Source organism: Struthio camelus, chromosome 1 (genome assembly GCF_040807025.1).
Source record: "Struthio camelus isolate bStrCam1 chromosome 1, bStrCam1.hap1, whole genome shotgun sequence".
In the NCBI taxonomy this organism is placed as follows: Eukaryota; Metazoa; Chordata; class Aves; order Struthioniformes; family Struthionidae; genus Struthio; species Struthio camelus.
This window is the reverse complement of record NC_090942.1, coordinates 223,221,793-223,249,570: the sequence shown is the minus strand read 5'-3', so window position 1 is coordinate 223,249,570 and position 27,778 is coordinate 223,221,793. Positions and strand designations below refer to the sequence as shown.

The 27,778-nt window shown below is 48.2% G+C and overlaps 2 protein-coding genes across 3 annotated transcripts in view; one reads left to right on the top strand and one right to left on the bottom strand.

Moving 5' to 3' along the window:
• The window catches only part of RNF169 (ring finger protein 169), a 34,152-nt gene extending 14,632 nt beyond the window's left edge, over window positions 1-19,520 (top strand). Inside the window, exons 2-6 of the mRNA XM_068930826.1 lie at window positions 163-239; window positions 7,010-7,156; window positions 8,508-8,620; window positions 9,930-10,029; window positions 12,880-19,520. Of these exons, the coding sequence (XP_068786927.1) occupies window positions 163-239; window positions 7,010-7,156; window positions 8,508-8,620; window positions 9,930-10,029; window positions 12,880-14,091 (1,649 nt within the window). The 3' untranslated portion in view covers window positions 14,092-19,520. The remainder of the gene's footprint in view (window positions 1-162; window positions 240-7,009; window positions 7,157-8,507; window positions 8,621-9,929; window positions 10,030-12,879) is intronic.
• A 964-nt stretch (window positions 19,521-20,484) lies between these two features.
• The window catches only part of XRRA1 (X-ray radiation resistance associated 1), a 21,237-nt gene continuing 13,943 nt past the window's right edge, over window positions 20,485-27,778 (bottom strand). For both annotated transcript variants that reach the window (XM_068930824.1, XM_068930825.1), the window contains 7 exons: window positions 26,894-26,987; window positions 25,559-25,674; window positions 24,619-24,996; window positions 23,262-23,430; window positions 22,787-22,899; window positions 21,829-21,934; window positions 20,485-20,864 (listed from right to left, as the gene is read on the bottom strand). In XM_068930824.1, the coding sequence (XP_068786925.1) occupies window positions 20,599-20,864; window positions 21,829-21,934; window positions 22,787-22,899; window positions 23,262-23,430; window positions 24,619-24,996; window positions 25,559-25,674; window positions 26,894-26,987 (1,242 nt within the window). In that variant the 3' untranslated portion in view covers window positions 20,485-20,598. The remainder of the gene's footprint in view (window positions 20,865-21,828; window positions 21,935-22,786; window positions 22,900-23,261; window positions 23,431-24,618; window positions 24,997-25,558; window positions 25,675-26,893; window positions 26,988-27,778) is intronic.

The following is a 27,778-nucleotide window of genomic DNA, read 5'->3' as shown; positions in this document are numbered from 1 at the left end:
AGCGCTATCGTAACATAAATATATGTGGCTGAAAAAAAACGCTGCGGGACCTCTTGTGTCTCCAGTGGAACGGCGTTGGAGAGCTTATCCCTTTAGGAAATAATGGACAAGCCCAGTCATCGTACACTAAAAAGCATTTCCTTTTTTTCCTTTTCTTTCCAGACTTTATATTCAGAGCACCCATTAAATTAAGCAAACCAGGGGAACTCCGAGAGGAATATGAAAGCCAACTAAGGAAGGTACAGTATTCCGTGTAATTGCAGTTTTTCTTCCACAATAACTTGGATTTCCTGCAGGAGCACCGTCCTACCTGTAAGGAGAATTGAAGAGCTTTTTATTCCTGCTCTGTAACAAAGGTCATTTATTCCCTTTCTGTTGTTCAGCCAGCTCAGGAAAACGTTGGCAGTAATCAAGCGTGTAGAAGCCAGTTTTTGCTGTCTTAGGCTGCCTTCCAGAAGATGGAGATGTACCTTCCTTGGTGGGACTCGAGCAACTGTTCGGTTGTGCGGGGTTTATTAGAGCATCTCTAGCTGTGACTGTAATTCTGTAAAGGCTTCTGCAGCGTGATGCATCGCCTTGCTGCTTCACTAGCAGCCTTCTCAGAAGCGGTCTGTTCCAAACTAAGGCTTCCTATCTATTTTTAGGCAAGAAAAAAAATGTCATTCAAAAACAAAATCGAGAAAGGGGGGGAGGGGGAAAAGCTTTTCAGCTATTTTGCAGTTAAAGGCTGGGGAGATGTTTTTGACGTTCGAAAAGGCATTTTTTAATATAAATCGCTGAAACGTCTCCAGTGGCTAGTCGCTTGTGGAACTTGGCTGCTTTTTAAGTGAGAAACGTTATAGCGAAAGCAATGACTGCAGTAGTTGAGTGGATAATGATTTCCATTCTAGCCCCTCTTTGGAGCCGCTCATTACTTTCTAAAATGTGTGTTTTTCCAGTGCTAGGCCCTGCCTCCCTAGTCACTCCTTCTACATGGATCCGTGCAAAAATCCTGCTGGCACCAAGTGGACTCTGCCCAAACGCTGCTGTCTGTGTGGATAGGACCTGACTGTTGTCCAGGGGCTCCGATCTCTGTGATGGTGTTTTTCTTTTGAGAGATTGGTCCAGGCTCTTTCTGATTAACTTACCTGCGAGGAAGAGGAACAGTTTCCATCAGGAGAGCGTTTTCTTTCAGTTTTCACTTAAAAATCTCAACTGTAGAAAGGGTTGGAAAAATTTAGGTGGAAAACGGCTTTGTGCATTGAATGATGCTAAGTAGGTTAATACCGTTTAGATGATATTTAAGATAAAGAACTAGTCTGGGAAATGCATACACGTGAGGAGACAGGGTTACAAAAATGCGGAAGGGCCTTCTCTCCAGCCTTTCCCAATGTTTGGAGTTAGCAGTGACCTGGACGAATAGGCCCTCTCTGTATGAGGCCTACCCTGATAATGTCACGTTATTAGAGTAGCTTTGGCTGACTGTGGCCTTCCATTAACTGTTTTTAAGTACACACAAACTCTGCTCTGTCCACCTGACTTTCCCGAGGTAGACAAGCATGCTATGCATATAGAGTCTTGTGACTTCTGGCATTTTTACCCATGGAGCAGTGCTTTGCGGAAAAACAGTTGGTATGGGTTTAAGACTTAAGCGTGGCTTAAGACTTAAGTGCGTAGAGATCTTATTCGTATAAAAGTATAATTCCTTAACTAACTTAAATGTGCATCCACGTAAACGTGCATAAATATAGTCAGCGTATCTTTGACTTTAAAAATAAAGCATTTTGGGTAGGTATTAACTATAAACCTTGCCAGGGTTTTATAAAACTTCTCAGTAACAGTGAGTGGGAGATCTTCCATGATGATGTGGGAGCTAACTCATCATTTCTACAGGAACTGATTTTTTTCCTCCGGTGTTTTAAACAACGCTTCTCATTTTTCATTGTGGTATGAAGGAAAAACTTCCCGATGTAATCAGAAGTATGGCTCTTCCCCCCTCCCCGAGTCTGAAATGACACTAAACTGTGTCTGCAAAGAGCCTGGCCAGCCGGGATGCACGTTGACTTCTGTTGGGGTTCTTCCTGCAGCCTTCCCTCTCCCAGATCCTGCCAGACTCGTTGCTTGATGTCTCCAATCCCACTGCAAGGCCAGAATTTCCTGGGTGTCCAGAGAAGCAGGACCTGCCTGAGTTCAGCAGGGCAGGATGTTCTGAAGTTGTTTCAAGTGCCTCCAGGTTGATGTATATCTGGATCTTCTGGAAGGATTAAGTCATCTCCTTTCTCGTGTTCCCTAAAACTCTCATATGAGCATCGCTTCTGTGCAGGACAGATTCCCTGGCTAGTGGATACTTTGTCGCCTTTCACTAGTCCTGATCACTCAGTTATTGGCTGTTTACATGTGATGTGCGAGTATTAGAAAAAACACATTTGAGCCATAGTGACATTGCAGCAAAGGGGGTTTTGCGTCTACTGCTTGACTTAAAATAAAAGATACGGTGCATAGTCCAGTGCTAATACTTCTGATTTCCCCTGAAGTGAGAAGGAAGATATTTTAATGTATTATTTCTGACATTTTGACTATGCCACTTGTGTGTTTTGGGTATGGGATGTTTTTGCCTGATTCCTGTTTGGCCTGCTGGCCCATCTGTTTTCCCCTCTTTGCTCTCTGACAGGTGGGAGATATATTTCCTTCCCCTCGTAATACAAACGCGCTTTTTATGAACTTCATCTGAAAGAGTTGGAGCGTAGGGGGATTCTCTGGATCGCGGTCTGTGAGAAAAAAGCAATACAGTTAACCTGACAAAATGGTAACTGCTAATGTACTTGAGCTTTTTCCTTGAATCGAGCAAAATTTTGCCTGTTGGCCACTTAATGAAAGTAAGCGTTTCTTGACGTCTCTGTATCCTACTGTGGGGAAACTTCTGAATTGGGCAGTGCCTCCCAAGGAGGAAACAAGAAATCAGATTTTGGCGTGTAAGCCTGCCTCTAACTGGACTTCCCTTTATGTCTCGAGGCAAGAGATTTAATCTCAGTTTCCCTGCCTGGGAAAGAGGGATAACCCATGCTGGCTTTCTTCCTGAGGGAGGGAGATGGGTGTTGAAACAGTTTTTACATCTTAACAGATGCAAGTTGTTCTATAAATTCTAGCTCTTGACCTGCTTCCCAGCTTTTTGCAGCCCAAGACAAAGTAGTTACCTTAATTACGTGTTGAAGAATTTTTATTTGAAGTGGATCATCTTATAATGGAATATGCTCAACATCATGGAGAACTGGCTTTCAGAGTACGGTTAAATATTTGCTCTCTGCCTAAGTGCAGTGTATTGAGGGGTTTCTTTCCTTCTTTTACACAGCTTGTTTTGTGCCCTTGTATATTATATTTTTCCAAAGGAGGGTATAATTTCTGTGTACTAAAAACATAATTTATCCTGTTAAACTTTATATCACAAGCAGTCTATTGCTTGTAATCTTATGCAATCAGTAGGGAAACTCCTACCTGCAGCATGTGCTGACATGCAGCTTCCCAGCAGCATGGGGAAACAGAGCAGTCTGGTGACCTTGGTGAGTTGAGCCTGGAAAGAGCAAGCAAACCTGGGCAGTTTATGGGAGGAAGAGAAGATGTCGAATGTGAGTTTACCAGCCTTTTGGAAATGAATGTTAATACCAAGAATAACGTTCCTAAAATTGTCATTTCTTGAGGAAAATTACCTTTTAGAAAGTCTCAGTTGCTTGTAGGACATGATTTCCTGATGTTCCAAATGTGATATCCAAAAGGGCTGCAAACAGGTTAAAACACATTCTCATAGATGTACTGCTAATAACAGCGAATGATACTAAATCCAGTATTTCATAGGTGCTGCTAAGATAGGATAAGATACTTCTCTCAAGCTGGGTGGTTCAGGCTGGCTTGTTTGAGTTTCTGATCCTCGTGTCCTAGCACAGTACTGCAAAGTTTGTAAGTAAATTCTGTAGGAGATAGTTGCATTAGGCTACTTGAAAAGATTTTTATTTTTAATTAATACACATCTTACCATTAGAGCTTGGTTTTACTTGCATCCGGAATGTTGGACTTAAATTTCTGGCCGAATCCTGTTAATTAAAATAGAGATTAGTAATGGTTGGGTTTTTTTTTTCTTTCTCATAGTTTTCTGTAAGGTATCAGTTGTAGAAAGCACATAGGTATAACCATGGTGTAGTGGGAGGAAGGTGAAGGAGCGTTGTAAGGATGTCACGAGAGCTGCTTGTGAGCTAAATTTAGAAGTGTTGGCTTGCAAACTTTATACAGCCGGGCTGGCTTGGATCACTTCTTGAGCAAACAGAAACACAGCTCTTAGTTTTATATGCAAAGATTGTCTTAGATGCCAACGTTAGCACTCTTGCTTAAGGTAAACGTAGGATGTCTCCAAAACAGAGGCCATCTTTTCAATTAGAGAGGCTTTTTCCGTAAATATTTTTTTTTCCTCCTTTGTAAAAAAACTGCTGCTCTTCAGGACAGCCTCCCGATTTTCTGTGTGGATTATTATCTGAGGTCATGCTTGTCCCTCCAATTACCTCTCCCATTGATCTGGTTAAAGTTCTTAAGTACTCTTGTATGTTGTTACGTACGTTTTGTGACTTTATATTTGGCAATTTAGTATAATGTTGTAAGTTGGACAAAAAATGAAGATTTCCGTATGGATTTCCTTCATGCAAAAGAGTCTGGTGGTATTTCAGATAATGGAAAAAAATCATCCCTATGATAAAGGTTGATGGGAAATCTTTTTTCGGATGCTTAACAAAGGGCTCTTAAAGTTCAGAAATATTGTTTAACACTCCTGAAACATACAGCAGACTATTTACCATGTCTGAGTCAGTGGTGATATTCTCTATTAGTCAGACAATGTGTTGTAGCTATTGCTTCAGATTATTAGTAGATGAGGAATTTAAAGATATATCTTAAAACATCGCCAAACTAGAAGTAAAATTGGTCTTGAAGACATTTGTTCAGTACCCACTATCAGCCTTTCCTGGTTTTATCTTCTCTCTCCCTACTCTTTTTTGTCTCTGTGGGTTTGGATTCAGTTGGATTTGAGCTCCTTCCTAGTCTGAAAATCACGGTGCACTTTTTGTGTAATACCTTATGAACTCTGTTTTCTTTGTCTCTTCAGCTTTTAGGGTAGATGTGTCATACACCCACGCTTTTCTCCCCTTGCAACACTGAAGAAAAATATTAAGGATTTCTGGAAAAAACTGGGAATTGCCACAATGACACCCACTGCCTGTATGTGCTGTATTGCAGGATGAGCACGTGAGCTGCCCGTAAATGCCTTGCAGCTTTATTTTCTTCAGCGCTAGAAGGCCCCGTGGCCTGCAGCGCTGCTGTTCTAGGAGGAAAGTAGGCAATTGCAGTAGCGTAGGAGAAAATACGAGGGAAAATAACAGGGCAGGGTCTGAGATACCTACACTCAAATGGAGCAAGTGTGAGGAATAAGCAGGAAGTATTTGAAGTCTTAGTACTTAGCCATAACTATGATTAATCAGCGTGACAGAGACGTGCAGTTGTCAATCAAGGGTCAGGATTATTGTCATAGAAGATGATAACTTATTCACAAAGGTCGGGTGGAGGAAGGAGGGAGGAGCTGTCATATATACATAGATACATGTATTATTCATGGCATTACGTGTAAGACTGAAGTTCAGGAAGAGGTGAGAGGCAGTCTGGGTGAATGGCTGGCTAATGAGTGAGAAGGGAATTGGATGATGTTATCCCGGGTATGTACAATTGCGTGATGTTATCTGAAGTATGTACTGTAGATCAGGAAAGGGAGGTGGAGAGGAGAGGAAAAGGGGTTTTGTTGTTCTTGAGCAGCCAGTAAGCCTGCAGAGAAAAGGTCTTGGCAGTATTGGGCATTTTGATTCCTTAAGTAACGAGGGGCAAAATAATACAGCGGGACAGGGGGATGTGTTGGGGATAATTCTTTGTTTGGAGAAGAAGAGTGTGCTGCGAAGGGAGAGTTTGGCTGGGAGTTGACATTAGTTGGTTAAAAGTCATCACTAAGCAACAGACTGTGCTTTTTTGAGGAGAGGAAGGAATTTATACATCTCTGAAATATTTACATATCTCTGAAACCCACTTTCCTTACTACCAGACTCCTACATCTCAAGAATTGGTAAGGGATCTCTTGGGAAGATAAAGGATAAAGGAGTATATGAGGACTGGCAGTGAATGAAGTTTAAAAGGCAAAGCGGCAAAGCGTTCAGTACAGAGGGAAGATGGGAAGTGCAGTTGGATCCTGCTAGGGCTGCACTGGGAGTTCTGTGGGATTTCTTCTTCAGCCTTCAGATTTGTAAAATGCGGCATACGCAGATAAAATAATGTTGCATCGCAGCCTTTCTGAATTGCCACTAGCCAGGGTCATAAAAAGCAACATGGAAAAGTCTAAGGTTGCATTAAAATTAGAGAAAACAAAGGAAGATATAGGGGAAGTAACACTACTGAGAGTGATAGGCTTTTGTATAGCTTGCAGGTTTTAATATGGGCTTTGCTTTAACTCTTACAAATTTTCATTTAGATGATACTGTCTACATGTCTGACAAGTTCTGTGTACTGTGTTACAGTCCATTTGAAGACTAAAATTGAAATGAATTGCATGAAACTTATGTATGCGCATTCTATTTTTGCACATTTTTATTTGCAGTATAAATATCTACCTATAAGTAGATGAAAGCTTTTCTCTCTGCATTTTAGAAAATAGCGTGGCAGAAAAGTCTTTGTCAAACATGGGACCTAAAGGTGTCTTTGCTATTTTGTAAAGAAGATAATATCCATGGCATTTGTATAGAGTTTGCAAACATGAAAGCATGGTGAAAACAAACCAACCTTCACATTGTTGCTGCTGAGACTAGCAATGACTCTACTCTAGAGTAGAGAAACGGAGACACAAAATTAAATGATGTGTCCAGAATTCCAGAATCTTTTGGAAAATACTTGTTGGCAACCAGATGTAGAACATAACACGTTTCAAGTATGCCATCTCTTTTGTCATTATTTCCAGCTGAGAGAAGAAAAACTACAAGAAGAAAAAACTTCCGAGGATCTGATTCACAAGCTAATTCTAGATGACATGGAAGGAGGAAAAAGAAAAATGGAAGAACAGCAGAAAAAAGATGAATCTCTAGTGCTGAAAGTGAACCAAGAGTGTGTAAGTAAGCTTGTATTTCTCTTTCGTGTCTACATCACAGACACAGACTGGTAGGTGAAATACTGCTAAGGTTCAGTCATGGAACAAGAACTACCTTTTCTGAGACCTTTACTACCTGAGGATCTCCTGTTCCTGCCTGTTTGAAACTGGGAGCTTTCCTCCATTGACAAAGGGAGCTTTCCAGGATTATTTGATTGACTTCCTAGTAGCCCTTGGAGGATATGAGCTAATAGGTTATAAAGATCCGTGCTAATGAGTACTATCTTCTAAGAAGGTTTATGACTACAAATGTTCTTCTAGAGGTTTGTCTCCCCTCTGAGCCCTATGCAGCTGGACTCCTTAGGAACTAGAGAGTGTTGCACAGACGTCTAAAGGATATAAGCAAACAACCAGGGGCAGCAGCTTCACCAGCTGTCTTGTGCTGACTGTCCCCGCTTGTCAGTCCGCTCCTGAACAGCCGCAGTGCACAGAGCAGACCGGTTCCATTTGAATGGAAATGACAAGACAAGCACCATGAACGTCTGTCTGGGTGGATAGCTCAGATCATTGCTGTCCCACACAACTAGGTCCTGAGAGACCGCAGAGGGGAAATACAGGAGAGTGAGGAGTGTGGGCTTTATCACCCATGTTCTGGGGTGACCGAAACCCACTTTACTCGTTACCAAAGAAGCTGCAGCCCTTCCAAACATATTGGTAACATCTGTAGAAGTAACTGCTCTGCCGTGGGTATTCTTGTTCTTCAGGCACACATGCATTTCTGTGAACATATCTCCATGAATCTTCTACAGTGCAGTTATAGTCAAACAGATTCTTCATGCTGAGTTTCGCCTCTCTCCTTCCAGTTGTGAGACTTCACAGGAAATGCTCTTAAAAATTAATGGCTGATGGAGGATTATGTGGGCACTGAACTATGTCCTGTAGTACTTCTGTTGTAGGATTTTCTCTAGTTTCCTGCCCAAAATGCTCTTAAAAATTAATGGCTGATGGAGGATTATGTGGGCACTGAACTATGTCCTGTAGTACTTCTGTTGTAGGATTTTCTCTAGTTTCCTGCCCATCCAGTATTTGCTCGTTAAATTCTCTTTCTTCATTGAGCTACACATATGAGCTGTGTGTTTATTTTTGCATTATTTAGGAATTTGGGGCCAGCTTCTGAGTTCTTACAGCTTCAGTGAAGGGAACTGCATGACCGTTTCACCTGCTGGCAGATCTCGTTCTCATTTTATGTCCTCTAGATGTAATTACTACAGGGGCTTTTGGAAAATTGCCTATTTTTGCAAGAAAGAGCTTTATTTTCCAAGTGATTCTTTTTGTTGTACGTGTCAGCTAACTCTTCCTTGATTGACTTCAGTTTCCTGAACGTCTCTCGGATTCAGAGAACGAAGAACCATTCCAGGGCAAACAAACGCATCGGTCAGCTTTTGTTTCCAAGACCAGTGCCTACTCCTTTGCTTTCCTTTCAGGGTAAGAAGCTGATCCTTAATTGAAGCTGATTAGTGTCCATTCCAGATGTAAATATGATGTTCTTTTTACTGTTCTAAACATTTCTGAGGTGTTTTAAATTTAATTCAAATGGTTGTTCCAGTCCAAAAAAAGTAATAACTTTTATGGACTTTCAGAGTAGACAAATTTGTAGAATATAGCGTCTGGCTGATTGCCTCCTACCTGTTACGAAATCCTGGACGTTAATGCATTTAGTGTTGATCCCATGAAGCAGAAAAATCATTGATTGTCTATTTAAATTACAAAATCATTCTCTATGATGAACTCAAGAGTGCTGGATTCTTTTCCAGCACAGATGCTAAGAGGTAGCATCCGCCCCAAACAGTTTATCAGTTAAAGCTGTTGCATGATGCAGTGTAAGTGGTTGAGTAACTGAGCATGATTGCACGTGGGAAGCACAGGGATTTCCATAGTGTTGTCGTTTGCGCTGACCTAAATTAGTTATAAGCCACAGGTAGGTGCTGGTGTGTTTAGAGCGGAGCCCTTGATTGTAGACCTGGGCTCTGGAGCAGACCCAAAGAAGACTCTTGGGCGCCTGTGTCCAATTCTGTGGTCCAGAATATACACCTCAGCTGCTGCTTAAACTTCCTTGACTTGAAGGCCTCCCTGGCTAAAAGCCTGGGCAGAGAGGTACCTCACTTCGCCCTCAGCGCTGCAAGTGTGACCCAGAAACTAAGCAGAGCAGCAGGCACGTCCCTGCTGGGCTCATGCTTTGAGTCTGCCTCACACGGAGAACATTTTAGGTTGTTGGCTTCGCTTTCAGTAGTCAGCCTGGTCTGACTCACAGCATAGCCATATGAGCCACACTAGAGCTACAAGGAAGGTGGTGGGAATGTGGGCGAAGAGAGGGCTTCTCTTGGCAACACCCCGTACTCAACCGATCGTGAAATTGATAGCTGGAGAGAGGGCTTGAGGCCCTGGCACACAGATGGGCAGCAGCTGACTTATTCCCATCAGATAGCTCAGGGAGATCAGGCGTGCCCCGCTGGATTTGGGGCTCCACTCAAAGATCAGGACACCTTAGAGTTAGTCCCTGCAGCTCCAGACTTTTAGGGCTCTAAGTCTTACTGTGTCTGGTCCTCAGACACAGTCTGTTTCCCAAATCCCTTTACCTCGAGCATGTAGGAGGAATCTCTTACAGCTGGGCCCTGCCAAGGCAGATGCCTCCCCCACAGACAGCGCAGGTAGCTCGTGCATGTTGCCAGAGGTGTTGAGCTTGTTGTTCCTAAGATAACGTGCAATCTCATGTTTTCACACAACGGCTTTTCAGGAACCTAACCTCCAAGGTGGAAAGGAGTCGGAGTTGCAATGACACCATTCAGGAGAGATCAAAGAGCAGGCAGCGGTCAGCCCCAGCCAGCAAAACAAAGGTACTGTCTGTTTCTGAAAACGTATAGCATGGTGGGGAAGGGGTTTTATGTATAATAGATATCTGAGGTCACACAGTGCCAGTAATCTGGAAATACAAAATACTGGTTTTGTGCGGTTACTAGTGCTGTGTTAAGGCCGTGGGGGCCAATCACGTCCTCGCAACTCACATTCGAAACCTGCTAGGTTAGAAATTACTGAGCAGAAAAGTAGGCAACTTACAGAGTTGTTTGTTAGCACTGTAGGATAATTGGAAATTGGAAGGGAACTCTTCATTCCTTTATTTCGTAATTCATTTTCTTTTCAAGGCTGAGTCCTCAGTAGATTAGAGAAAAATCTTTCGGAAGTTTAAAAAAAATACTGTCCCTCATCCCTTTCTCCCCTGTTCTTTTCAAAACTGTTTAAACAGAGCAAAACTCATTCTTCTCCTGGTCTTAGTAAACTTTCTTTTGCTCTTTCACTGCGCTCTCCAACAGGAAGAGTTGGCCTGGTCTTGCTTCCCCTCAGATCCAGTAGGCCAAATGAATTAACAGTATTCATTACATGGAGCAAGAGGCCTGACTTTTCCGCTTACCACTGGCTTCAAAATGAGTTGTGATTATGAAGCACCACTGAAAATCTGACCCAGAATATTTTTGGGCAGTAATTGCTGGCTACGTTCCACTCATTTGGAGGTGACCTTTGCAGACGTCTTTGGACTGTATCTGGCAGCACCATTGGGACGCTTGCCAGCAGAAGCAAATTTTATGCACTCGCTCTCTCTCTGCCTCTAGTTCTTTCACTAACCTCTGTCTCCTGGGCCATTTTCTGCCTCCTTTCTAACGTGCCGCTCTGGCCTGTGGGATCCTGGTGGCTGGCAGCAGCAGCTTTCCCAAGGGTGTTGAGTGCAGCCTGGCGTGGGCAGCCCAGCGTGGGTCCTCGCTCAGCAAGCGGTCCCAGCGGATTCAGGCAGTGAAGCTTAGCCAGGGCCACCAGGTCCTGGGTGTCACCTGCAGGTGCCACATCAAAAGACCCAGCCCGCTCAAGGTAGGAGATGTGGGGATACGGCATGCTTCAAATGCAGGGCCTGCCCGTGAGACCTATGGACCCATTAGTTCTTCTCCTCTCCTCCTTCTGCCCTCTGTGGAGCCTTCCTGCATGCAGCGGGGCCCCCCGCAGTCGCTCTCTAGGCCCCTGTACCAGACCCTGCTCCCTCCAGCTGTCTTACCCCACCTGGGAGACCTCACCTGTACCTCAAGGGCTGAAAGGGGTGTTTCCATTTTCCTTTACGTTTTCCTGTCCAACCTGCAATCCTCAATAAATCATGAAGGCTTTCACTTCTCTCAGACTGGACAGCTCTGCGGCTTGCTAGGACATTCCACCTCCTAGTGCTGACATCCCTCCTTTTTTATTTCAGTTTCATCACAGATTGAGGAGAGGAGGGTTCAGTTCTAGAGACCCCATAAGTAACGAAAGCTTCTTGAATCCTTTGAAAGGCAGTTTTGTTTGGAGATTTTGCTTGGAAAATGGTAAAATCCCTGTTGGGCATACTAAGTGGACCCCAGTGATCACCAAGCTAGATATCTGAGAGGTCACGGGCGTGGTTCATCATTAAAGAGTGTGTTTTTAACAGCTTAGCCCACTCCCTATCTCAGCTGATAGGAACGGGATTGAGTTCAAAGCAAGGGAGCTATGACTAACCTGCCCTCCTCAGGAGGTTTTTGGTTTTGTTTTTTAAATGCAGATGGTTTAGGGACTTGGCCAATTAAGAGCTGCACTAAGAGGGTGTTCCACAAACTTGATTTGACCCCAAAAAATAAGCTTGTGGAAACAACTGTGCTTTGGGGTGAGAAGAGAAAGGCTGCCATTGTCTCAGACTAGCTGCCGGATAAAATTGCTTTATCTTAGAGACAAATAATGTCACTTGCATTTGTGCGTGTGCAGCTTTTACTTCTGCCTTATTTGTGGTTGCATTCCTCCACGCTCCAAAATGTAACAGTGTTAGGGGATGGTTTTGAAGATGACAAGAAAGGCTACTCTTAAGGACTGCTACAGGCTATCTCAGACAGTTTCCAGGGTGGTGGCTGTGGGGTGTTCTGGGAATGCGTGCAGAAGTCGTTCCACTGATCTGCCTCTGTCGCATAAACATCTTTTCTCATCACGTTTTGCACTGAGCGTCCACTGAGTATGTTAAACCTGGGCCAAGTCTTTATTCTTTCTCTCCTATGGCTTGGTAGGAAGCAGAAAATCCTTTGGAAATAATATCCCTCGAAGAGCATGCCTTGGTATTACGTGTCTTCCTTCAGCCTGGCTACTGCAGTGGTTGCCAGCCCCTCATTTTCTTGCGTCACTTCAAGCTTTTTGCCGCTTGCCCTACCCAAAGAACAACTATTACGCTAAAATACACTTGAGACTCAGACTTTGCTAGACTCTAGGGTACCCTGGTTAGCTTAGTCATCAGCCATGAAATGTGCTGTAACCAGCAGAGGCTGCTACGGCTGTTCCAAAGAGCTTTCTCACCCCTTTGATTTGCTGCAGGAGCTGGGCGCGCTAGCCGTATGCCACAGTTGAGCGGATGGCAGACATGACCACAGGGCCTAAGGCAGAGACTGGACTTTGTGCTCATTATTAAAGTGGTGGGATGAGAACGTTGCTTGCTTAAGAGGAAGAAGGTGGCTGGGGCTGCTGGCTGGTATGGCAGACATTATGATCTGAGAAACAGGTACAATTGCCCAGAAAGCTAAAAGCCATTGATACCTATAATTGTTTGAGAGCTATCGAATTTCCCGTTCTCTTGCATAACTTGTCTATATTCTTGTGGTCCATCTTTCCGCAATGACAACCATTCTGAGCCGTGATGCCTTGTCTTTCAGGTTCCACCTTTGACCAGCGCGTCGACACCTTTGGTTGGAGTTTTGTCATCTACCCAAAACAATCGCTGCCTCTCCGCCCCAGATCTGACAGCAGAGAAGCGCCTCGTTCTCAACCCCGTTTCATCCTTCTCCGCCCTGCACAAGCCAGAGCGATCCATCAGCCCCGAGAGCAATGACAGCATCTCAGAAGAGCTCAATCACTTTAAGCCAATTGTCTGCTCCCCGTGTACTCCTCCAAAGAGGCTTCCTGATGGCAGAGTCCTGAGTCCTCTCATTATAAAGTCCACTCCGAGAAACCTCAACCGAAGCCTGCAGAAGCCAACCACCTATGAAGCCAGTCCTAGAATACTGAAAAAATGGGAGCAAATATTTCAGGAGCGCCAGATCAAAAAGACCCTCTCTAAAGCAACTCTTACATCCTTGGCTTCAGAGCCTGGGGAAGATGTTATAGTTCCTGACATCACCAACTCCAGTAGTTGCAATAAAGAGCAACTACAAATACAGGATGATCACATTCCACCTGACACAACAGGAGACCCTCGCCCAGAGCTAGATTTCTTTCCTTCTATCAGTGAAATGAAGTCAGGAAGAGGGAGTGAGAAAAACAGAGATTCACAAGCCTTAACCACAGACGATAGCTCTGCTGAACCAGATGCAAGATCAAATGGAACCTCCCTAAACACACGAGTGTCAGAAGTTCCTGACATAAAAGTGAATGCGTACATGGACAAATCCTGTCTTAGCATTGGCCCAAAAATGCTGAGCAGAAGAATAATTGGAGTCAATGCGTCACTGCCTGACAACAGCACGCTAGGAGTTCCGGTCAAGACATCGGGAAAAAAGCAGCTGAAATACCTGAACAACAGCGAATTGATCAACGTACAGAACAGTACCTGCAATTCTGTTGAAAACATCATTGGCGAACAGCCCCCTTCGCTGAGACGGGGACGAAAGAGACGCTGCAAAACAAAGCACTTGGAACACAATGGTTCTGTCAAAAGACTGAGGCACGCGGCGGGGGAGATGGGTTTGCCTCCGGATGATCGCCTGGTGAGGGAGATGGAACAGAAGCTTCAGCAGGAAGAGGAAGATCGGAGGCTGGCCTTACACCTGCAGCGAATTTTTGACAGTGAGAATAGGACAGTGGATAGGCGGAAAGTTAGAGTAGATCGGTATCTCCTGCGCTCAAAGAGCACTCTGGGTGCTAAGTAGCACTGATGGACAATGTTGCCTTTCTAGAGGACAATGAGGTTTATCAGATTATCTTATAGGAAAACTATTTTTTGTCATACTTCCACCCACACAATTGTTTTTCTTTTTGGTGGTAAGACATTTGTAGGTCCAGTTCAGAGAGAAGCCAGAGTCCTTTCAGAGTTCAAAAAAAAGAAAAAGAGAAAAAAAATCCCCCAACCTCTCTGGTCCATCGGTCCGAAAGAAGTGTCAGTCCTCACCGTGAATACACTGCAATGCATGTAAACGCAGTTGATGACATTTGGGTTCCCCTAGCTAAGGGTGTGGTATTAGCAGTATATGAAGTACTGGGTAGGGACCTCATCTGTTCGTTGTTTTGCCATTTGCGATATGCCAAGAGAAATCAGAGCTCTACTGATGGAGAGCAAGCTAGGCTGTTTCTATTCGAGAAACTGTTCTCCCCTCTGTCTGTCTCATTATCTCCCTTATGCTGCAGCTAGCTGTGGTGGTTGGCCTGTTACTTATGTCAGAGAGAATGAGCTGACTTGGCCTAAACTTATAACAACGGGACTGTTTGGGAAGGAGGCTATGATTCATATTTCTGCTAGGAAGTACCACATATATCCTCCAGGTACCTGTACCTGAATGTATCTCACTGTCTGTACCAGCGGTACAGATCGAAGGTTGCTTTATGTAGATGGCCAAATGCAGTGAGGGAAGCTGTAAAATCAGGATTTTACTGAAAAGCCTTATGACAACTTGTACATTTACGTTAATAATAGAGTGGAAAGCTTGGGCTGAACAGCTGGAAGCCATTCTCTCGGGCTCTGAGACACGTGGAACAAATGCAGCTTTCTCTATAACTTCTCCTAGATATAGAGGAAGTTGTCCGTACTGACACGTATCCTGCAGGCTCCCACTAGTTGAGATAGCTGAGAGCTCTCGACACAGGTAAAGCTTGTCCTTACGTGTTCGACGGTGGCACTAACAGGCATCCTGAGTTATTTGACGCATCATCGTCCTTTCCCAGGCACTTTGTGAGTTTGCGGTAGAGTTGGGATGAGAGCCCAGCCCTCCCGGCCTGTGGGTACACGTACACAAGATGCAAGCCTGCCCGGTCCGTGCTCCGAGTTAGCCATCTGCAGGCAGGAATTCATACTGCTAAGAAAGCTCAGGTGAGCACTGCGCTAAGAATTTCCACTTTAGGGCAGAACGTGTTAGGTCAGGCACAGCGTTTGCCAGCCACCCGGCGTCCGGGTTGGTGTCCAGCCAGCTCGGAGCCTGGGCAGGGAGAGCCGGATCTGCCGGAGTTGAGGTTCCTGACTTGGTGGAGCGCGCGTTGTCTCCCAGACGTGGCCGGCAGCGCGGGCTGTGCCACCACGTGTCAGAATCCCTCGGGCCTCTTCGTGTCTCGACCGTGACACGGCTCTTACCTAAATAACGCTAATGTTCCAGCTAGCCTGACGGTTTGAGCTGAGTAATTGTCCGCTTACATCACGACAGAGTATGGTGATTGTTCTTCCTCGGACCAATTTCAGGGAATAAGGGAACAGGAGAATTAAATGCCCAATCCCATAACCAGTATTCCTTCAGAGAGGACGTTTATTCTTTTCTCTTTCTACCTGATACCTCTCTCCACCATCCATTAGCGGTGAAAGAATTTCCTTGATTATTATCAGTCATTAAGCTCAAAAAAACACAGCTCAGCTTCATACTCGACTGCTGCCTTGCGGTGTATTCACTGGGGATCCTCGGCGTCCGCGGGGACCTTCTTCCGGGGCTCTCTGCGCTGTTGCTGTCGTGCTGACCCATGCACCAGAGGACAAGTGGTATTTTCAAGACCTACCCGAAGCACGCTGCTGTGCAGCCGGTTAAACTTGCCGCTGGCCCATGGCACGAAGGGAAAGTCGGCTATCACGTTACACACATGGGACGGATCCAAGAGAATTGTCAGTGCCCCCATTTCCTCCTGGATGCTTCTGTTGGGAAAAAACTTGGAAAAGGGCAGAATTTCTCCCTCCATCTTAAATGGTAAAAAAAATGGGAACCGGTTTTATTTTTTCTCTTTTGGCATACTTGTGTAACTGCAAGGACCCTGGAGCTTTTTACCGATTGAACTGGATTGTTTTTTTAAAAGAAATCTTATATTTTAATGGATAAAATTTATATATTTTAAATACTATATTTCAACAGATTGACACTTTCGTTGTGAGAAATCTTATAGCAATGATTCCGTAATATATATATATCTCCTTAACACATCAACTACTGGATGTTTAAAATCGTACCCCATGCCAGGTTTCCACCCTCGGCTAGACCTGGCCTGCTCGGCCTACCTGTTGGGGCTCGTGGGTGATGTCTTGCTGTACCCTCCTCGGAGGTGGAGCTCTGCCCTCTTACGCACTGCAGCCTCGTTAGGTGCAGCCTCGTTAATTGCTGATTGAAGCCGGCGCAATTCTTTTGCCTCAAACCGAATTGTGCTCACGTACACCAGCGCCGAATTGGAAGGAAACTGAGTGATTGTAGCCTTGATCGCACCCCAGAAGGGTGGCGCAGAGATAAATAGCATCGGTTTGAATTTGCCCTCTGCCACGGCTCTAAAGAATAAGCTAAGGATGGAAACGCACAGCTTTTACCCTGAGCTGCTGTGATTTTTTTTTTCCCCCCCTAAGTTTTGAACTAAAGCTTGCACTTTCCAAGTGCATCTAGATTTACTATGATTTTTACAGATCCCCTTCTCCCTTGCCCTTGCCCAGGGTTAATCCCTCGAGCCTGAATGAGACTTCCCGAAACAGTTTCCTTCTTTCTCGCTGCGCTCGTGCTGGTTTCCTCCAGGCTTGGGCTGCCGGACGTTCTCTAAGCAAGTGTATAAAACAAAAACTAGATTTACGTGGGTTTTACATGCTGAATGTATCCTTTTTCTCTCTCGTAGAATAGATTTTGGAGTCCAGCACGGCAGGCCAGTGTCGTCTTAAAGATCTTTTCTTTATTTTAAGATTGCCTAAATATTTTAGTTTTGTGTGTGTTAATTTCCTCTTTTTTAAATCTGAGTCTCAGCGGAAGTGCAGGAGGCACTGCCTAAGCTGGAACTTGTCTCAAGCCAAAAAAGCTTAACAGAAAAGAGCCGCGCTGGCACGTCCGTTCCCCGCAGCAGCGCGTCCGTGCTGCTCGCGCTCCCCAGCTTTACGAACCTCGGCTTTGCTCAGCGGCCTGCTCCCGGCGAAGCAGAGCGCAAGCTTCCCATCGGCTCCGCAGGCGCCGCTCAGGTCCCAGCAAAAGAGGGTGCGTCGTGTACAGTCTTGTTGCATCAGTATTTAAGGAGGCCTTTGGTTTTTGGGGAGGGTTGGGGGGTTTTTTTTGTTGTTTTGGGGTTTTTTAATCATAACGTGGAATAGTTATGGTGCTCTGAAGTCTGTCCCTTTTCGGTAAGACGTTACCGCTGACATGCAGTAGCAGCTTTCAGTAATGTATCAGGGTTGGATTGATCTTTTCTCAAGAGGTTTGGATGTCCACAGATTACCGCGCGGGTTTTTAGCCCACTGCTTTTAGCCTTTGAAGAAAACTGCTGGCTGTATTTCTGCGTTACCCGCCCCATCTGGTCGCTTCCAGACTGAGGAAAAACACAGGCAGCTGCCGTTTTCCTGCCGGCTAGCGTAGGCCATCTCACCTTCTTCCCGAGCTAGCGAGAGCGGGACTGGGGCTAGGCTGAAATCTGCTCAAGTCAGTATGAGGCCAGGGGCTTGAGGTGATTTTTAAGCTATGATGAATAATTTTATTAATTTTGTGTAAACTTACACAAAAAATAATTGTATATAATTTCACGTAAAAGAGCAGAAGTTCCCAGCCTCTCGCATTTAAAGGTCAGGTGTTACGCTTCCTTTGTCACAAATAATGTCATCCGAGAAGTAAAATACCTCTTGCTGAACAGTGGATGCAGCACAGGATCTGCAGAGGCCCTAAACCGAAATCAAGTATTTATTTACGTATATTCGAAAATAGTTCCTAATCCTCCTCCTTTCTGCAGCCGTGTTGTCTCTGGGATTAAAGCCGTCCCCGCAGATTGTGGACAGTGCAGGCATGTACACATCCTTCCAAAATGTGAAGCTGCCTCTCACCTTCATGCCCTCTCGGGAGAAAAAAACAGGTCAAGAGATTGCACTGCTTGTAGCACTTCCTGGTGACCAGAAGGGGTTGGGGGGGGGGGGGGTTGTTTAATAACAGAATGACTGTATCTGCCAAAGATGCCATCTGACTCCGAAAAGCAACTTTGACTCTCTGGAGCTTCCTACATGGGAAAAGATGTATTAAGATTCATTTTTGGAGTCAGAACAGACAACAGTAAACAAATGAAGGAAAAGTGCCAAAAGAATGGATCATGCAAGATGATTGTATCGTGGTGTTCTACATTGTCAGTATTTTTCTTCAAATGATATTGTACATGCAGTACACAGTAGTCATGAAGTATAGCTTGAACAAGCGCTTCTTTGTATTTTATCAATGAAAGCAAGGGGGAGGTGAAGCCTTAAAGACTATAACTGATTTTACAAGCAGGCCTTTAGCAATGCTTCGAGGATAGCCCTGCAGGGCTTTCGGCTGGACGCTTCAAGATCTCTTTGCCATCTTGTAGTTATTCCATGAAAGGCTGACAAGGAGCTTGTCCTGGGTGCGGGGGAAGTGTTTCATGCGACCCCGTCCCCTCTGATCTGTAAGGGGGACGGGGAGCGACCGTTTCTTGTTCACCTTTTGGACGTGGACATGAAGGTCTAGCATGTCACTGTGATAGAGCGCTGTGGGATATTTTGTAGATCGCAGCTAGGTGCAAACTGTGATGTGATGCTGATTTGAACTCTAGGTCAGAAGCTGGAATGATCTCTGTGTTGTATGAATTCGATACAAACCTTTTTTCTCCCCCCTATCTTTAAAACTCTGCAAAGCATCAAACAGATCTAGAATTAGCTATTCACTATGCAAACAGAAAAATCTTCAGCTGATTACAAGGGGTTTTGTGTATGCCTGGTTTTCTTGGTGTTTACTGTCGAACTGTTTAAAGCAAATATAGATGTTGCTACACTTTTTCCAATATGCTTTAAATCGTTGTGCTTTAGTGTGATCCTCAACTTGCAAACACCAGTGTGGAAAAAGACTACGGTCATTTTGGGTCTCAACTGAACCACTGTGGCTTCATCCGAATGTTTTAAAAGCGATGGAAGTTACTGAAAGACTGTTTACTTGCATGTGTAAAATGTGTGGGTAAAATGAAATGCAGGCATCTCTCATATTGTGGCTTCTGTTATTTGGAACAGAGTAAATTCTGCTTGTGCAAAATTGTCACAAAACGGAAATATGCCAACTGTGTACAAATATCGTGTACATGTTAACAGCAATGACGACTTTAACCGCAGGACAAAGGCCGAGGTTAAAATGGAATAAAACCAGGTTCTTACAGTTGACTACCTGTTTTTGCTGCACTTGCTGCATTTGGAAACGAGCATAATCCTGCCGCTGTCTATTCTGAATGCGTTCCACTTGCCACTGGCTACCTGAGGTTGTTGATGCCACTACTCTGGTGCCACTCCAGCCTCACCCGCCTCTCCCCTCGTGCCCTACAGCTAGTCCCTATCCCCTCGGTTGTGCTGGCGCGGCTGTTTGCAGGGCAGTCAGACCAGGGAACGGACTTGGGTTTTTAGTAACTGTGTTTTGTGCTCAGCGTAGCTCCCTGGCCCCATTCGGGGTCCAGCTGGTCGGTCACTTGTACCTGCAGCGGGATGGGGGCTCCTTGCAGCTAGAAGCATTTCCGTGGCATGGAGGGGATTTCCCCCAGCACCTGACGGTGGCCATGGGACAGCCCGATGCTGAGATGAGCGGGTAAGAACAAGCAGCTGAGAACGGAGCAGCACGGGGCAGCTCAAGAGGATTTTTGGTAGCAGTATTTCTGCCCATCTAATGGCACTCCGTGTACACTCTCTTCTTTCCCGAGGCCTCACACTAAATACCAGCTTTTCACGGTCACCTATCTGCTTTTTTAAGGAGAAGGAGGCACTGCTTGGAAGTTCTTAGCTCTTTATTTAAACAGCTGTAGCTATTCTCACTTCTTCTCCTTGCCTTCTCGTTTGTAGGGCGAGCACACCGTTTCCTCCTAGAGGTTCTTCAGGCAACTGTCAGACTGGCCCCGCTGATAAAATTGCAGGTACCTGGGATAAGGTCTAGGCAGAGTCACATCGCTGCCACGTAGCTCTGCCGCTTGGCAGCCGTGTGCTGCAGCGGGTGGCAGGTCTCTTACATATTTCACAGTAACTACGGGCAGGACAGTGAGCAAGCATGGTTTTCAGGCACTGTCATTGAGGGAATCGAGCTGTAGTGGTGCTTTAAGTTGGAAGTCGCTGGCTGAAAGCCGCAGATGAATCCTTTCACTCACTGCACTGCATTTTCAAACCTCCGGAGGAAAAAAACTAGCTCCAAACAAGTTACAAAGTAACATAAAATCTCACCTAGGAGGACAACGGGGTGGGATGCTTTATTCAACCATGGCTATACTGCAGACTTCACTTTGAGCATCTTCTTGGCCACTCTCTTCCTTGGCAGCTCTAACTGTTTGGAGCTCCACTGCTTGGAAGCCACCTCCATGAGGAGGGCTTTTATTGCTGGCATCTCATCCAAAGGGCTGTCCTCCTCTCGAGCCTGCTCCTCGTCAGGGGCCACTGGAGGAGTCCTGTACACCTCCTGGAAGTCCTTCATTAGCCTCAGTGCTTCCCGATATGTTTTGGGGCTGGATTTCTTCTCTTGCAAAACAGACACTGGAAAAGGTCAGAGGTGTAAGCAGAGCTATGGAACTGCTCCTTTCAACAGCTCGTTTTCCCCCCTGCCTCTCCACCAGCAGCCCCACCACCCCAATCCTGGTAGCGTGGCGGTGGTGCTACCGTGGCAGCCGGAGGCCCGGATTGTGAATCCTGGGCCCAGGACACAGAAATGGCTTTACTCAGTTGGGGCCCTGCTGTAGCTGCCCACTCCCGTGCACACGAAGCCTTCTGCTGGGATTCAGTTCTGTTCTGGTGCCCACACAAAACACAGGAGCCCCAAAATCAAAGGCAGTGGCAGTCTTGAGCAATTCCACAGTGGAGACGGAGATGTCTGTGTGGCCGCAGGACTGGATTTAAGCCTGGACAGTGGCTTTTACTGTAGCCTGCAGAAAGTGGCTTAACTTCTTGCCTTTCTTTCTCCCACTCTTTCCCCAGGCAGGGCAGAGAAGCACCGGAGAGCGCAAAGGGGACCAGGTAGGAGGCATGGACCTGCAGGCTGGTACTGCCCCTAGGGCAGGATAGAGAAAACCATGGCGCGCACTTGGAGACCTAAGTCTTGCTTCAGCTCTGGGGCAAAACCAATCTTTTACTGTTTTCCCAGCAGCTGGGTTCAGGGTAGGGATAATCCAGCTGTGGATCCCTACAGAGCAAGGAAGGAGACACCTCGGCAGCATCTGCTTTGCGTTTACTTCTCCATTAACCAGCAGCCAGAGCTCGGGGGGAGCAGGGGCTGACTTCGTGGTGGGCTGAGGGTGCTCAGCAGGCTGAAGCCCTTGTCCTCTCCTCAGGGTGAGGCAGGCCAGGGACACTGCCACAATAGGGAGAACCTCAATTCCCAACTCTTGCCCTCATCCCAGGGCTCAGCCAGCTCAGTGGCACCTTTCTGTTCAGCTGCTGCCAGTGCCTGCCCCTGCCTCTGCACTGGTGTGAATGGGAGAGACTGGAAACGCAGGGAACATACCTAGGGGGACTTCAGTGATGGTTGTGGTATTTCGCATGGCCATCAGGATCCCTTCTAGTACCTCTGCTTTTGTCTTTCGGGCCGGCAGGCCAGGCATCTTCCCAGACTGCAAGAAAGACCAGGAGGCTGCAACGTGCCTCTCTCCACCCTCTGGCGTGCTAATCCACCACCTCCTCTTCCTGCCCACTCTCCCACACCAGTGTAGTCCCACGCTTCTGCAGGAGGCAGGTGAGACAGTGGCTTTTTATGGACCGAAGTGGATGTCGTTTGAGTTGCTGAGCTAAGGTTATACCTGTACTGAGCAACAGTGGCTCAGCATTCAGCAACCCCAGAGCAGCGCTGGGGATTCAGCCACTGTAATCCTACTACAGTCCACTTCACAGCCACCTACCTCAGCTGCCTTTGGAAGCTAAAGGCAGTATCACCCGGTGGTCTGGCTCTGCTCCAAGGCTGTTTCCCTACCTCACTTGCGACCAGGCTGGCTTTTTTTAGGTGGGCTGGTGACAAGCGGTTCCCCCTTGCAGGGTTGCTGGCTCAGTGGGCTGAGCTGCCTCCATCAGTGCTATCTGGGTCCCGTTTGGGCTGCATGCACCAAACCACGAGTGAGCCAAGAGCGGAGCTGGCGAGGGGGAGCCCGCCATGAGCCCTGGGAGGAGACCTGAAGCTGATGGAGCTGCAAACACAGCACCCTGCCTCCCTGATGGCTCAACCAGCCGGCAGGTGGGACCGTGCCTGCATGACAGCAGCCACCCTGGGATGCCGGGAGAAGCCTGGCCTTGAAGGGCTGGAATAAGATGGAGCAGAGAGCCGGGGAGAGGAGGGAGGTACTGGAATTGGGAACTTGAGTTGAGCCCATGTTTAAGTTCTGAGATCAACCCCCAGACACGTGGGTTGATCCACCTCCAGATACCGACGCTGCAGAAATGACCGTTCTCCCTTCAGAGCTTTGGCTCTTCACCTTTTTCCAAGGCACGTAGGGTTTCTGCACACTGTCCAGTCGCGCCTTGGAGTCCCGATAAACCAAGGGGTGTTTCAGGAGGTAGTTTAGCGCCTGGACGTTCTTCTGTATCCCTGGGAACCAAACGGGACAACGGAAACGTTTCCCTCTTCACTGCATCTCCCCATCAGTCACTGCAGTGACTGCAGCGAGCTTTGCCACGTCACCTTGTCCGGCGAGAGATCAGCCACTGCGGCCCAAGCAGGGCGCTGTGATCACAGTGTGCAGCAAAGCTCCCTGCGCCCCAAAGTGCAGCCTTATTTGAGGCAGGGCTCAGCACCTCAACGGAGCTGCGCTGACCCTGGGGCAGAATGCCTGCTGGTGGACAGCCTCATACCCCGCAAGGCACCGGGGAGCCTTGAGGTCAGAGAGGACCATGCTGGTCATCAACCCGTCAAGGCATTTCTAAGCACAGCCCGCTCCTTTCCTTGCTTACCAACTGGCTCGATGAAATCTGGGTCCGTGTCTCCGCCGAGCAGCTCCTCGTAACCTCTGTATCGCCCTGAAACAGCCAGGGAGCTTCCTTCTTCCCTCTGCTCGCTCCTCGTCCTCTCCAGCCTGTCCTCTGCCACAGGTTGCAGAGGGGGCCTGGGCACATCCTCCACCTCAAAGCAGCAAAATCAAGGAGTCACAGCAGTTGTTTCTTTCCAGTCAAGCTGATCATGAATACCTTCTCCAGAGGAACCTTGTACAGCCAAAGCTGGCCATCAGCCACACCAGCGAAGGCTCTTGAGTTACTGCTTCACTCCACATGGCCTAAAACTCTCCACCACCTCGTGGCACTGCGTTCTCACTAACCAACGATCAGAAAGTGCCTCCAGGTGCTGAGGCAGGTGCCAGGCTGACCAGATCCGCTCTGCGGGAGGCTGTATTTATCACCATTTTTCACCCACCAGCCCATGTTGGGTATGGGGCTGGGACTGAACACAACAGGGTGTCTTAGCTCTCACCTCATGACGGTCCCACCATGTCAGGCTGGGGCCTGTTCTGTTGTGGCCAGAGGTGTCTCCTGGTGGCATAAAGCCATGCAGCCACTACCTCATCCCAGCTGTGCTCAGGGGGGCCGAGCACAGGCTGGAGAGGGACTGGCCCCGTCCTGGTGCAGACCAAGCCAAAAACCCATGCCAGGAGCTTGCTGCAGATTGCAGAGGGAGACAAGACCCGACCACGCTGTGGGGATCCTGCGCCTGCCTTGGGCTCCCACCATGTCCTTAGTATGGTCTCTCACACACACCCCCAAGATGTGCTTTAGGGCTCTACTTTAGGGAAATCAAGTCCAAAAGCTGCCCTGGTGACCTCTAACGGGGAGATTCCCAGCAGATGCTACAGGAATGATGCTAGACCAAGAGTTCCTGTGCCTGGGGCTACCCACCAAGCCAGCACAGACTGGGATTCACTGGTTTCGCTGGCTGACGCCAAGCACCCAACACAAACAGGCCATGTCCCAGGGGCCCAGACCCTGCTGCCAACCTCCGACACTCCCACAACACATACTGTGCTTATCGAAGGGCAGTCTCTGCCCAGGCAACTCCAGGTAGAGACATCACACTAACCCCCGAGCACCAGCCAGGGAAATCTGGCCAGAAGTTCTTGTTCCCACTCAAAACATTGCATTTATGCTTCCTGCTGTGCAATCAAAGGAGGGTTGCAACTACTGGAGTCCACGGTGCGTGCAACTTTTTGTGCATTAGGAAGTGAAGATCCTGCCTACAGAGCATTTCTGGAGGAGCCTTAGAGTCCTGGACACTCACCAGCCTCCCGCAGAGGCCAACTGAAAGCCCAGCCTCACACACCTGAGTCATGAAGAAGGATCCAACGGCCTCTTCGGCTCCGTCAGGGTGAGGCCCAGAGACACATTCCCCGTCCCCCAGCGTCTGCCTGCCGCTGCCGCCGGCAGAGTCGATGTCGGCACAAGCTTCCCTGACCCACGCTGCCGAAGCAGAGCTGCACGGGAGAAGGGGGACAGGCAGAGCGGAGTGGCAGGGGTCTTTCCTGGGCTCCTCCAGCTCCTCGCACGGCCCCTCTCTCTGCTCCCCAGATGGTCTGATTGGGGGCAGAGGCTCGGAGAGACTCAGAGCCGCGGTGTCTCTCCTGGGTTTCCACAGAAAGGTCTCAGCTGGAGCTTCCAGCATCAGGGGCTGCTTCGTAACCTTCGGGAGATGGGACGAGACCTGGGGGACAGAAGGGATGACTGTACGCATTCTGCATGAAAGGGGAGACTACCCAATCCCTCAGCTTAGCTGTGGGCAGGTCATTTCCAGCCCCACAAAGCCCTGTCACCCCCAGCAACAGCCACATGCTCTACTGCGAGTATCAGCTCAGGGTCGAAAAGAGCAGCTGGAGGTTACTCCTTACCAGAGCACCACAGCAGCCCCAGCTCCAGGGACACCCTGGCAGCAGTTTCAGGCCCGCAGGAACACCTCGGTCAAGGCCAACATGCAGCACTGAACCCAAAGACCCTCTGCCACGATTACAACCCTGCCTGGGGCTGCACTGAGAGGGGATGAGTTGGAGGATCTGGACTCCCTGGCCTCATCCTGAGCATGAGATCAAAGGCCTCCAAACCTTTCCCACCCTTCCTTCCCCTCATCCTACCAACCCTGCTAGGATCTGGGGTCCTGCAAGCTCTTTATGTGTCCCCTAATCCTGCCCTGAATAGTGTGGTCAGATTTTTTGCCCCTGCCTTGGCCAGGGAAAGCCTTGCACTCCTGAACAAGGCGCATCCTTCCTTACCTTGCGGCTGGCCTTGAGAGGCATGGAGAGGTGCAGTCTCTCCACTGCTACGCTCTGGCGAACAAGTTTAATCCCCAAATTTTCCTGGAGGAGCCTCGTCAGCAGAGGCGGTTGCCCTGGAAGAGCAGGGGTTCACAAGTGCTGCACAGCCCGGTGTGCTCCCAGACAGCTCACGGCAAGCACGTGCAGTCCCCAGGGTGGTGACAAGTGTCCCTGGGCACCTTGACAACAGGCACCAGAGAGGGGAAACAAGAGATCAACACTTCACCTTGGTCTAGTTCATTTCCAGAGGATTTCATTTGAACATCTGGAGTCGAGGAATTCAACAGTGCTGAGTCTCAGCTCCAAGGGCCTCTCCCCCTCAAAGGAGCCCTGAGCCCCTCTGACATGGGAGATGGCCCACAACTGCCAGGGGCAATGAGCCCTGATTTGGGGTAGGGCCTTGGGCAGCCCCAAACCCAAGCAGTTGCTGTGCCAGCAAGAGCCAACACTGCTAACCGAGCTGCTCGTCATGGTTCTGCCCACGCTGGGGTCTAGCCAGGGCCGGGATGGGGTGCCAGGGCTCATCCACGATCATCCAGACCCCTTCCTTCACTGTCCGTGTGCTCTCTGGCATGATTTTGGCCTGTGCCAGCTATCCTCAGGCACAGCTCAGGAACGGCTCTGCCCAGTGGGCAGAGTAAAAAAAAGCCACCCTGTTTTGTGAGGACAAGACCTTAGCCTTAGGGACACAAACCAGACTGGGCTACTTGCCATCAAGGCCAGAGAAGAAGCTCTGGCCTGTTTTATTTACTAGTCTACACATAGCCTGTGTAGGGCACAACCGCAGTTTTTTGCCAGCAGCCCTAGCTATCTTCACCTGCTGCCTCGTGAGGCCACGGCCACGCTTGGGATTTGTCCCTTCGGTCAGAAAGGGACTGCTTTTGGGCTTCAGGAGGAAACCAGCAGCTCCCGCACCACAGCAGTGCTCACCACCAACAGGAGCTGGACCAGCTTCAGACCAGCTCTGAATGGTGTTCACCTTATGGGGTGAACATAATTTGGGGAGCAAAATTCAGCCTCAGCCTTGCATTGCCATAGGCACAGATGGACTGTGACAGGCTTTGATAGGAACGGGAGCAGGAGCAGAGCATTAACAGCGTTTGCAAGAGCAGTATTCATCTGCATGCTCTTTAGAGAGCAGAGATGACTTATAGCACCCCTCCTCCTTGGGGTGCTGGGCCAGGGCCAGCATGGCAGGAGCATCCAAACGCAGAAGGGAAAGGCAGTCCCTAACAGCAAAGGAAGCCCAGGAACAGAGCAGGAGTATCGCGCAGAATCAGGCTCATACCCTACCGCTCCGGGTGGTGGTAAGAGGGTTGCTGTGAAACGTCAGCTCCTTCAGACACGGGAAGAAAGCCACAGGTAAGAGATCTGTCTCCTCTTCAATCTGCAAGACAAAAGAATTTACTGCTGCCGCTCAGTCCCATTGGTGGCTGTAGGGTTTCATCTCAAGAGGGACAACAGCCCAGAGGGGCCTGGGATCCCTAGAGATGACCTCTGAGGATCTGCAGGGACACTTGGAGCCACAAGACACTGTCCCACCTCTCCCACATCCCTCTTGAGCAAACGCTGGGCTGGGCCACACTGTCCCATCCTTGCTATGGACCCATAGTCCAGCCTGGACATTCCTCTCCTGGGAGCCAGGCAGCCACGCTGACAAGGGGAGTCCTGCGCGCTCTCAGCACAGCACCACGAAACAGAGATTTCAGAGCCTGCTCCTCAGGAACATGTGTCAGCAACAGCCAGGCTCTGCCGACACACGGCAGCAGCCATGGGCTCAGGCCAATCCTCCCTCCAACCCCCATCCCTCCAACGCATGGGGATCCCCAGAAGCCAGGCTAATTGCAGTGGGGAGGAGGAAGGAGATGGCATTGCTTGCCCCCAGCAGCTCCACTGCCTGCAAGGACAGAGGGCAGAGACCGCGTTTCCTTCTCCCCCGTGCACCTCGCGGATGGAGAACTGGAGCCTCCGGCACTCGGAAGAGCCGCAGCAGCTCCTGCTCCCACAGCTGCACAGCCCAGGCTCCGTGGAGGAGGCAGGCAGAGCACATCATGCTAGTAATGCCGAAAAAAGAGTTTGGCCTCCCCACCTGGGGAGCCAAACCACAGCCTGGCCAGGGCACGGCAGCCAGAAACCAGCTCGCCAGCAAGGCGGTGAGCGCTCAGTCTAAAACAGGGT